The following is a 12,526-nucleotide window of genomic DNA, read 5'->3' on the forward strand; positions in this document are numbered from 1 at the left end:
CCCTTAACTGCGTTTGCGATTGCTAAAAATAACGTTTTGATCATTAATGATTTAAAATCGCGGCTCAGCGTAAAATCGAAAGTCCAAGTATGTCTCGAACTAAACGCAAAACGCACAACTTTACCAAACTATTCAATTTTAAGCTAGAGGGAAGATACGAAGCGAGAACAAAACTGCAATAGCAAGTACTATATAGTTCACACAAATCTACAATTGGCTCTCCCTCAAAAAGGGAGAAAGAAAAGAGTGAGGGATTACACTAAGTGAGTTAATATACAAAGTGGTTTAGAACTGCTATCTAAAGCACAAAAACAATGAAAGTCTTCATTTACTACTCTTTGTCCCTGGATAGAGTATATGTCACGAGCACTCAGCATTTGGTTCTTTGGGCAAAACCAAACCGATCAAGCATTCGGAGGAACACGGGGAAACAGAAAGCAAGGAACATGTCTCTTGCGAGTAGGGAAGAATGAAGAGATGCCTTGCCCATATGGTGGGACTTGCTGCAGGGATCTTTATCACTCCCGCACAATCTCTCTGCTTCAAGTATGATATGAAATCTTGGAGCTGCCTCACAGAAAAAGGAAGAAGTGAGTTTGATATATACACTACACAGGAGGACACAATGGCGCTATGCAGATTTAAATGATTCAGGGTTTGAGAAGTTGATCACATACCCCTTTACGATCGTTGAAAGTTGCAGGAATCAACTGACAAACCTCCCTCTGCGAAACAAAGCTCCCAGTCAATAATTTGTATTTGGAATAGAATCAAGAGAGTGGAATTAAGAACTCACTTTGTGCGGCTGTGTATTTGTAAAAGCAGCTTTTATGTGCTTCATATCCGTGCGCTTGGTCATATCCAGTTTAACTGGCCATCTGCAGAAACCAAAAAAGATGTTCATCCTTGTAGCACATTACTTGGATTATTTATAGAGAAAGACACAATTTGAATACAAGGCATCAAATAAGAGGTGTTGCCCACTCACCGCACAGGCTCTGAAGATCCGTTGGTATATTTGCAAATATCTGATTCCAGTCTCTGCGCAATGATCGTGGAGTAATGAACTCCACTTTTCGACAAAGCACCCTGCCAATGGTGCTCTACGTTATGTTTGGAAGCATCCGGTTCAGACAACTGTGTGACCGTTGGAGGTAAGGGCAGAGGAGACGGTGGAGTACTAGGCGGAGGAGGAGCCAGAGGTGGGTGTGCCTGGGGCAGAGGGGGTGGTTGAGCTTGAGGCGGAGGTGGCATCATTTCTGGTGGCGGTGGCTGAGATTGAGCTTGTAATGGTGGCTGTGTCACAAAGGGTAACGAATGTCCTACAGGCGGAGGTGGATACACATGATCAAAATGCTGAACTTGAGGTCCTTGTGCCTGAGAGACTGGATGCACGGGAGGCGGGATAAATGGACCTGAAACCTGCTTCGGTGGAGGTCCTTGAATCTGTGATGATGTTGCTGCTGCATTACCACTTGGAGAGATTTGGTGGCCAAGAGATCTTGTATCCCAAGAGCTGTTTGGTGGAGGGTAAATGGATTGTTGAACAAATGGAGATGGAGGAATGTGGGATGTCGGTGTAACAGGCTGTCCTGGAGCAGGCATGGGCACACATGAAGGAGTCCCTGAGACTGAGGAAAGGTTGTCTTAATATCATACAAAAATCTTTGCTGTCACAAGTGAAAAACTATTCATGATTCAGGACAGATAAGAGACAAAACTAACCTCCTTGTGCAGGAGCAGAAGCAGGCCAGTTTTGCTGAAAGGGAGCTCCAGGAGGTACAGAATTACAGTGGTTATCCGTACTCATTAAGGGGGACACGTATTCCCCTGATCCACTATCCGGTTTTGATGTGGGAGGCACTTGAAGGTGCCGCTCTGGATGACTGTCCAGACAAGAAACCGCCACATCAAACCAAAGAGACAAATGAAAAACAACACAAAGTGCAAAGCTATACCAAAAATCAGGACGCTTGAGAGTGTGAGAAGATAAAAAGTCTAACGGATATTAAAATATCACTAAAAACGTCAACAGTTCAAAATCATCAAAGAAATTATAGCTTGGAAGAAGCGGAGACAAACCTTCCTCCATCTTCATGAGGCAAAGGACGATTGACTGATGCCAAGTGAAATTTACTCTTTTCTCCGCGATAAAACCTGAGATGGGCCATAACAATGGCAGCATCATCAGGTGTATCAAACTCCATCAGAAGGGCATGTTCATAGTACAGGTCAGTCACCATGCGAGGTCCTTTATAAAGGGCTTGCCGTGACTCATGGACAATTTCGTCCCTCTCCCACTGACTAGAGATGCTTCCAATATACAAATGAGTACAATAACCATATGCTACCCCATTCAAAGATCCCCTTGCACCAACTCCTATATCCATAAATTTAATGCGCCAAGGAAATTGTGATCTCAGATATTCTCGAGCTCTGATTGCATCTATTATACTTCTATATTCAGCTAGGGCAAATCCTTTCACTGGATCAAAAAAGAAACGGTCTACTGGACCGTACCTATCAAGCTGAAACCTTAGATGACCTTCAGTTTCATCTGGTCCTAAATACCCTAACCACAGTTGCCCCGAAGCCGGAAAAATGTCATAAGCAGTGGGGTCTCCATCCAAATACCAAACAATGTGCCCTGATGAAGGCCCATGGGGTGCTGCTTGATAAACAGGTGATCCTGCAAGAACAAAATTGTTCCTACCATCTGCAGAGTTACTCCTTAAATCTGAAGGCGCTCTTGCAGAAGGAGATGGTGTCTGGTGGTTTATTATTCCCCTTGGGACTGAAGATCTACCGCATGACAAGTCTCTCTGGTCAACAGTCTCAAAATCCATAGATCGTGAACCTCCAGCATCATAAACTGATCCAGCACTAGAGCGGACATCGTTTTCTGCAGAACTTTGAGGCTTCACATGTGAAGCTGAAAATTTACCATGATCATCCTCGTCACTCTCCATTTGACAATCTTCTAACTTGATATCTTTTCCAATAAATCCAAAGATTCCCTCTATTGAAGGAATAGCACTGGATATATCCATGAAAGATGACAGGGTGCATATTTTCTTATAGTTAAAGAAGGCCCACCTACCAGTAGAGGGACTCTTTCTAAGAACCTGCATGAACAATTCTTGAAACTATCAGATTTTTAGCAGTATACACCCATTAAACTTTAACCATACAGAGTTCCCAGAAAAAGAGCAAGTGAATGAAATGAGTGACACGGTTGGCGTTCAAGGCAGGAATAATATAATAACTAATGCCCTACACATATAAGAAGCGAACAAGCAAAGCAAATGCAACTTATAGTTGACTCTATACTACTCAGAGTATTACCATTCCTAACAGGCAGCTGTTTAGACTGTGGGATGCTTCTTGGATCTCACTTAACCCTTCCGCATTCTTACCAGTAGCCTCTGTTTTGTTATAACCTGTCTGACCAGAATTCTCGTCTGGTTCAGGTTCATTACTAGCGGCATCAATATCATTAATCGTTTCTGTCATATGAGTAATGAGATACCTCCCCGTAGTTACATCCTCTATTGATGACGAATTGAAGAATCCAAAACAAGTAGCAATTGAATTTTTCGGGAAGTTGAAGAATACTTTCAGTAAAGCTAAAACACGAAACTGGGATAGTTTGATCAACGGTAACGAGTTTCCATCTGAAAGTTTTTGCATCAGCTGAGAAAAAAATTCACCAGGAGGATCTTGCACCTTCAAATCGCTCTTATCAACTATCTGGAATATATCTTTTGCCTCAAAGGATAACACTAAGAAGGTTAACACATTTCTGAACACAGTAGAGCAGATATCCCGAGCCCCTGGTGATGATGCTCTGTTTGAAGAAGCAGCAGAACATAGGTCGACCAAACCAAATATGCAGGCTTTAGCAGTTTGGAAAGCAACACCATCAGCATCTTGTCCACCATTTAGTGCTTCCAAGCTGAAGTTATGCATGTCGATGACAGCTTGCACTGCGTCTCCGATAGCAGTAGGGCAGTACAGTGCATATCGAGGAACAAGATCAGCCACAAGTCGTTTAACGCTAGTACAACCTGCAAGTATAAGCAACTCACTAAATCATACTCCAACAAACTTCATTCTAACGCTTGAGAGATTGGCATTCTTTGTTTAGGTATGAATTTTTTAAAAAATCCAGAGGTCAACTGCAACTTGTACCTTTAGGACTAAATTTTTCTAACTGTCATCCGTTGCACAAATTTTCACACACCACAACCTCATGTTACATATGAATGGAACAAAAGATTAACCCCTACAACACCAGGCTTTCCTCAAGAAATGAAAAATAAATATAACCATAACTATTGATTCTTTTCGGCATTCGCATACATAGAAATCTATGGAAGGGGACAAGGGGTAACATTAAATGTAAGGAACACATGATTATCGACACAGTGTGACATGGGCAACAAAGAGAAGCCCCAACCAGCATATACATGGCTTTATCAAGCTTTGACAATGGTTGAGAAATCCTAATTCCATCCAGGAGACTCAAGAAAAAATAACTTTTGTGATATTCTAACTACAAATATACTTAGATTTCTTGGCAGAGAGAATGAATCTATCGCATCGTGTTCTTCTGCTCTACAGCTAAGAGTTCAGACACAAAAGTCATAATGCTAGAGCTAATGGATGATCATGAATTCATTTGAAAGCTAAAACATTTGGGCTCCGAACCCTAGTCTTCACGTAAATCAGTTAAGAAAAGCCGACTACAAGTATTCTTTCTCATACAAAACATATCTAAAACTCAAATGGAAAACAAAACAAAATTCGAACTCCATCAACTCAGAAAAACGGCAAATTATCAATCATCCAATTAGTAAACCTGAATAGAACGGAAAAGAGAGCTAAGATTGCGAGAAAAAGAAACCTCGGGAAGCGGAGATGAGGGAGCGATACGCTTGCTCAATAATCGCAGAGCGGCCGCCATCTCTCTGACCGATATAAGATTTGAGACGCTTATAGCACTCATGCACTCTTCGAATCTCTTCTCTGTTCCTGCTTCTGCTTTGAATTTCCTCCTGAGATAGAGGCGGCGGCGTCACCGGAGCGGGGAACGAGCTCACCAGCGCAGGAGTGGGTGGGGACTCTGCTTGCGGTGGCGGAGGCTGCGGTTCAGGGATTGACTCATACAGCCGACGCTTCTTGATAGGCTGCTCGGCGCAAGCCATGGCAGCGACGGGGAGAGATAGCGAGAGAGAGAGAGAGAGAGAGAGAGAGAGAGAGAGAGAGAGAGAGAGAGAGAGAGAGAGAGAGGCTTCCCTCTTTGTTAGTGGTTTTAAGACCCTCTACCTCGCCGAGGGGCTTCACGGTGACGATCACGATACGATTTTGGTTTGACTTAAAATTGCTTGTTTTAAACATCAAACCGAACCGACATTAGAACGTACAATATACCGTAGACATTTTACTTTGCTTTCAGTATTCTAACCGTTTTTTTTTTCAGTAAAAAGTATTTGTATAATAATTACTGTATAACCTCTATGTTGAGATTATTTAGGATTATGATATTTTATTAATTTATCGTGATATTAATTTATTTATAAATTAATAATTTATATAGAATATTTTTTTAGCATATAATTTTCTAAAAATTTCTTTGGAATAGTGTTATATTTCAAATTTTAACAAATCTCATAATATATATTCTGATTAACAATCATAACTATCGCAATAAAATAGTTTTTAACACCATATTAGATCGTCTATGTAAATATATATATATGTTTCATAAGTTTAAAATATAAAAAAACAATGGCTACTATCACTATTATTGATAATAAAATTAAAGATAATAGTACAACACATTTAAAAACATTTACATGTAAGAAAATCAATTATCACATCAAAAAAATCATCATAAATTTTAAATGTATATAGTAAAACAGCAATAAAAGCTAATGATATAATAATTAGAGAGATGAGAACCAAAGATCTCAACTTTAAATAAATAAAAAAATTAGTCATATTTTAGAATATTATATTTACATATATTTACATAAATTTATATAATTATTAATTTATGTTTTTGTTGGGACCATATATTTACATAAGGGTTTCAAAAAAAATTATTATCTTATTATTTTATCGAATTTGATGGATTTTTACATTGGCCCGACTTGGAACCAGCAAAATTTATTAATTTATAGTGATTATTAATTTATCGAGTATTAATTTATAGAGGTTCTACTGTAGTACAGTTGTGATAACAATTCTTAGTATTTTAGTATTTTGCAAGCAAAGTCGATATTTTTTTTAATTTGAGTATTTAATATAATAAATTTTTCATGGCTATTAAGTTTAGAGCTGTGCTTGAGCACAGACTAATGAAGCATGTGTTTCAGGGCTGGAGAAGTTAAATATTGTTTTTGGGCCAATTTTTCAGAGTTGAAGTTAGTTCAAGTGGTTTGTGAATAGGTAAAAGCATGTTTAGTTAAAGGTTTGTTTGGGTTCGACTTTTCCCAAACGCATATATGTCATTTTTTCTTCTTTTTGTCAATTATTTGTGGGTTAAGTTGCATTAAGAAGAGTTTTAAGGGGCCAATTTTTTTTCTCGCTTATAGTTAGAGAAATCTCAGGCACGGTTCTGATTAAGTTATAAAATTGTTATACATATATTGTACAAAAACTGCCTAAAATGTCTATATTCTGATCAAAAGTTCTATGTATTGGGTATTGGGTACTTGGGTTACTACTTAACGTTTTGTTTTAAATATTAATAGATACTAAATTTTAAAAATAAGTATTTGCTCCGCTGAAATATAAGAAACTTTAATTTTTTTTGTTGGATTCCAAAATATGAGATTGGATGCTTGACTTATGAAATGTGTTACGTAGCAATCAACAATGGGGCGTTTGTTTCGAGTTTCTCTCCACATTTAAAACATATGAGATTATCCATCAACTTTCATCTTTTCTCCACAACCCAAATAAAACTTATTCTGTGTTTAGGAAAAGTGTGTTTATTATTTGATTATGGTATTAAAGGACAGTTGCAAACGACAGTTGTAAATTTGAGTTAATTTGGATGAACTTTTAAAGCATAAAATAAATTAAAACGAATTAAGGAGAATATTATTTTATTTAGAGAACTTTTTCCCCATTAGTTGTGTTGAATGAATAAACTCTAAGTAAAACCTCTATAAACATCTTTAACATGAGCTCAGTCATTGAATATGATCCATAACAATTCATACAGATCTTAAGTCACTTTAACAAAGACTTTGGCATAATGTCTTTAGCGTGGGATCCTTGGAAAACAGGTAATTAAGTGGTTAACCCTCTTTTAAGTATTTTTTTTTAACACTACTTTCGGCTCGTACGTTCTCTACTGATTTTTACTCCGTAACTACATTCCTCCATTGCCAACAAAAAAAAAAACTACATTTCTCCATTGTTCTTTTTCCGCTCTTTCTTTCTCCCGTTCTTAAATTTCACGATCTCCCCTTTAATTCTTTTGTTTCTCACTAGCATCTTATTAGGAATCAGTTTTGCTACTAGCGTAGCATAGAATATGTATTCATCTTTTATCTTCAGTTGCTATAAGGAATAAAAATGCATTTAATAAGAAAATAATGTCGGCCGAAAAGTAGTATATAACTTCTTAGTTGATCTATTTTTAAATCATAGCCAAATCGAAAACCTGGCCGAATAATCCATTATATATTTGTTTTTTTTAAATCGTATGAGCAAAGACTATTATTTTATTAGTCTGAGTTGACTTTTACATATTTTAATCATAAAATTAATTACAGAAAATAAGTACCAGAAGTTCTTAGAACCATAATGACGAAAAAGACAAAAAGAAGTTAAAAGAATAACAAAAATATCAGAATGAACAACAAAAGAAAATGGTACGTTCCGAAAGTAGACCTCTTTGGTAGGGCCAAATTGACGGGATTCATATGTTCTAAATCATTTTTTTTACAGTTACATTGTAACTTTGAAGTCCTTCACATAAGCCGTGACAAAAGGTTGTGATGAAATCCCATGTCGAGTCCGTTGTATGCCAATGGTGCGTACATCCATAGATCATCCGAGCTTAACAACTACATTAATAACATATGCATTTATGGTTCGTTAGAACATGAATGTTAATTATAGAAAGATTCTAACAAAAACAAAACCCTAAAACAAGTTTTACATACCTTGATTTGAAGCTGCAAGAACTTCACGTAGTGGACCGCTTCTTCAAGCATCGTGCTTATATCCACTTTTGTCCCGTTCGGTACAAGGTTTTGCAGTGTCTTGAGCCTTTCGTTAATCTTCTCTCTTCGTTTCTGCAAACAAAAATATAAATAATAATAATTAATTAAAAACCCACCAAAGCCGTATAACAAATACTTTAAAAATTATTTTCAAGTAATCGTAGAAATTTTCACACGTTTTCTTACCCGAGCATAAAGGCTTTGAGGATCAGTAGCTGTCCCTTTGGTGGCTCTTGTTTTGCCTTTAACACTAGTGACCGAAGTTTTCTCATCATCTGAACTGTTGCTTAGGCTCTGACCATCTCTCCAATTAGTGTTGCTTTCGTCGATTGTATTGCTTTCCGGGCTTACCCTCTGCTTTTTCTTGGCTTTGACAAGCTCCTATATAACGTTGATGATATTGTATTTAGTTTATTGCATAGTAAGAATGAATAAAAGTAAAACACTATGTATATACTGATCTTTCACTTACTTGTCTTGTGACGTCACAGTTAGAGTTACTATTGTGTAGATTCTCAACGTTAAGTAGTTTCCTCTTAAGAGTTGCTGTTTCTTGGAGGTGATTTTGATCCCATGAATCAAGCATAGTCGGAAGATTCCCTCCCGGCATTGCACCAAATGGGAACATATCATGAACCAAGAGAGCATGATGATCAGAAGATAATACATTGTTCTGATGGTGATGAAGATGATCATTGTAGAGGCTAGAGAGGCCAAGCATCTCATCTTGCGGTCTCTCCTCCTTAGATGATGAACACTGATCAAAGTTGAACATCCCGAGGAGAGACTCCAATTCACCATCAACAAAAACGTCCATCGTTCTAAACTTCAACTCTTGTCTTCCTTCTTTTTCTTCTTTATGTGGTTGTTGTTATATTAGTTCTTGATCTTGTACAACTATATATACATAGGTTGGAGACACTTGATGATGAAGAGAATAATATTTCTCTTGAGGAAGATTTGGTGATGATGAAGAGAAATCAAGAGATTCTTAAACTGCTTCAATCATTTGTGTCGTGAACAAGTCGTTATTAAATAAATGAAATGAAGCCATGCATGATGATGATCACGATCAGTCAACTTGTGGGGTCGACAATGAGAGATGAGACCAGCTTTGTTCCTTCACGACACATTAATATATTCTTTTTTATAACCATCCATTCATCTCAACTTAAATTAATTTAAATACTTATATGTATAAGATGGTGAGAGCTTATTATAATAATGAGAGAGAGTTTACATTGGCCACACAAGAGATGCGGTGAAGAATAAAGATATAGCCACGCCAATGCACGATTAACGAAATCCTTATCGCAACCTCAACAACACTAAAAGAAGAAGAAATTAAAAAGAAACTTTTTAATCCATGCCGTATTAAACCTTAAATTACTAATTGTCCGGTAGGTCTCTCTTAGCTAATTTGTTTTTTGGGAGAAGATGCAGCATGATATATGAATATATCCGGCATCAATAACTTAATTTGGTTCAAGCTGTGAGTTTTTTGTTTTTGTTTTTGTGTTATGGAAGATGCATACCAGGAAATATTAATTCGTAAGAAAGATCCAAACTTATTCTGATGTGCCTACAAAGATTGATAGACTACACTCTATAACAACATAATATATTAATATGGATGAATTAAATGTAAAAAAAAAGTTTTCACACTATTCATTATCAAATACAGTGCATTTCCTTTTCCAAATTTATTTTATTAGGATGGTTGTATTTGTGTTTTCCATTATGATAGTGTGAATAGTAATATTTTAAAAGAATGTTTCATTCTAGTCAACTTTGTTTTTTAAAGATACAAACAACTGCATACATTGAAACTTAGCATGATATACGTACGGAGGGTGAAATATAATTTTTAAGCAAACTGATATTCGTTAATCCAGTTTACTTTTCATATATTTACTAGACATGAACTTTTGAAGTCGTATAATTTTTTAAGAAATACAAGAGCTTTTCATATATAAATATGTTACATATTTTCTTGTAATTGTCATTTATGAGTAAGTAAGTTTAGAATATAAAACCAGAACCCAAAGTATAATTATAATGGATGTGATAAGTAATATGAACCATCAGTGATTTAATATGCGTAAAAGTTGTAGCTTCTAGCTCATTGTTAACGCAGAATATTACCATCCATATTTGTATGTTTTTTGGAGTGTTGGATTAAACGATAGAAAACAAAAGCAGGCAAAGATAAAGGAATTAATGAAAATAAGCCACAAACTACAGGAACTTTGTATGTATTTGGTTTTTATACATTAAATTCCCGTCCACTAGCTAGCAGAAGAACTTTACACTTTTTTTTAGATGCAATTTAGACGAACTTCAACACTTTATATTATATGTTTTATATAAATGCATGGTTATCAATGTGAGATATTATATATATATATATATATATGAACATTAATTAACCTTGTTATGGGCATGCCAAAAGAATAAGCTAATTTGTATGTATTATAGTTGACTGTTTAATAGTTTTGTTTTGTTTTTTAGAGTTATCTGAACTTGTTATCTTTTTGGTCCGGCTGGGAGGCAAATTGCCTCATAAGTTATAAAAGGTCAAGTAGGTATGTACATTGGATAAAAGATAAATAAACATATTTAAAAATATTAGGACGGCACAAAATAGAGTTGGAGATTCCGACAAGATGAGATTCAAACTCGTTCGTTTGTCTTAAGATCATCCCCACATAAAATCTTCTTAATAAGTTTTAAAATAAGTATATTGAAGAAAATAAAATCACAGCTTGAAGATATGTTCTCTAAGTTTCAAAATTACAGGACGGGTTAATGTACAATGCATCTTACGGATTTGCCTATCTGTTCATTACCTCTTCTAACTTTTGAATTCCGTGCATATACTCACGGGTTCTTCGAATATCGTTTACATTATATTGTTTTTGATACTCTTATGGTATAATCGCATATTAGTTAATTATCAATGAATTAATTTGTCCGTATTGTTGTTTTTTTAGCATGCATGTTATATAAAAATAAAAGTAAATAGTGATGGCATGATCACTGCTGGTTTTCTTGTCTCGCCCTAAAGTCAGAATGTCTTCATAAATCATATATTACATTACATTTGAAAATAAATGATTTACGACGTTAGTAGTTGTGGTCTGATATTATATAGGGTCCGATGTATAAGAATGTATTATAAAAATGAGAATTTGAAAGGTACAAAAGTATGTTTGGTAGATCAATTGAACTTCGAATACGACGAATGTACTATACATAATTTATATATTTGGTGGAAGACACTAGTACACATCTCCACAATCAGAATGAAACCGTCAATTATTGAATTTTATTAAGGGTTTTTTCGTTTATAGATTAAAGTAAAGTAATAATTAAGGAATTCATCGTGATAAATTATAAGAATGCAGTTATTCAAATAATCAATAGTTGATTATACCTTGCCATTAAAGTGTACGTTGACTCTTCTAAATGGTGTACATATTTGAAATTAGCTTCTCAAAGTATTTTAGGGGTTTTCGGTATAGTTAACTTTCAATTAACTGATTAAATAACATGTAGGTTTAGGATTTCTTTTCTTATTTTTGCAACAAACAAAAATACTACTAATAGTTATGCCTAATCTTTTTAATCTTTGCATATAAACTTTTGATTCTTCTAAATGTCCAAGTGAAAAAATTGGAATGGCCTTAACTAAGGGTGTTGTGGTGGGCAAAAAGCATAACATGTTTTGAAAAAAAGGGTTATGTTTGCTTCATGCGAGATCAAATCGGCGACAACGATCGAATTCATGAAATCCGCCATCATTTTCTTTTGGTATGCCACTATTAATCACATATTGATATGCTGAACCATAAGGCTGGACCAGACCGATCGAACAATATATAATTATTCATCAAATGACCAAACTGATAATAATACAACACAATTTTGTTCGATTGGTCTACAGAACAAAAAAAAAAAAAAAGTGAATACTCTTGTAACTGTGCTATTAGGATTTGTATTCCTAGTCCTACGTGACCAAGGTTTTTGGGGTAATAAATAGGGTCTCTTGGTGTTTGTAAGACTTACTTTCTTTTGTTTACTAAACTAGAGTTTGTTTTCGTCAAACAAAAAGACTTGAGTTTTATCTCTGATCTACTCAAAAATGAACTTGGTTTCTTATGTGTACAAACCATAAACCTTCATACTACTATACGATAAGAAAACAAGTTGTAATGTTAAGGGTAGGCCCAAGCAGACCCAAATTTCTAAACCCAACGTGCATTAACTCCTCTGACCCAAGG

The 12,526-nt window shown here is 35.6% G+C and overlaps 2 protein-coding genes across 2 annotated transcripts; both read right to left on the reverse strand.

The window, feature by feature from the left end:
* Positions 1 to 159: 159 nt before the first annotated feature.
* On the reverse strand, positions 160 to 5,277 carry LOC18992290. Its single transcript, XM_006415669.2, has 8 exons — positions 4,907 to 5,277; positions 3,346 to 4,067; positions 2,083 to 3,125; positions 1,726 to 1,886; positions 989 to 1,631; positions 797 to 878; positions 678 to 725; positions 160 to 567 (listed from the first exon to the last, which is right to left on the reverse strand). Exons 1-8 carry the CDS (start codon positions 5,205 to 5,207, stop codon positions 361 to 363), a joined length of 3,207 nt encoding a protein of 1,068 aa, XP_006415732.1. The 5' UTR covers positions 5,208 to 5,277; the 3' UTR covers positions 160 to 360.
* A 2,711-nt stretch (positions 5,278 to 7,988) lies between these two features.
* Positions 7,989 to 9,060, reverse strand: LOC18992291 (transcription factor bHLH54). The gene is made up of 4 exons (XM_006415670.1): positions 8,716 to 9,060; positions 8,430 to 8,624; positions 8,184 to 8,315; positions 7,989 to 8,084 (listed from the first exon to the last, which is right to left on the reverse strand). The coding sequence occupies exons 1-4, from the start codon at positions 9,058 to 9,060 to the stop codon at positions 7,989 to 7,991; spliced, it is 768 nt and encodes a 255-aa protein (XP_006415733.1).
* Between the last annotated feature and the right edge of the window lie 3,466 nt (positions 9,061 to 12,526).

Source organism: Eutrema salsugineum, unplaced genomic scaffold (assembly GCF_000478725.1).
Source record: "Eutrema salsugineum unplaced genomic scaffold, Eutsalg1_0 scaffold_5, whole genome shotgun sequence".
Taxonomy (NCBI): Eukaryota; Viridiplantae; Streptophyta; class Magnoliopsida; order Brassicales; family Brassicaceae; genus Eutrema; species Eutrema salsugineum.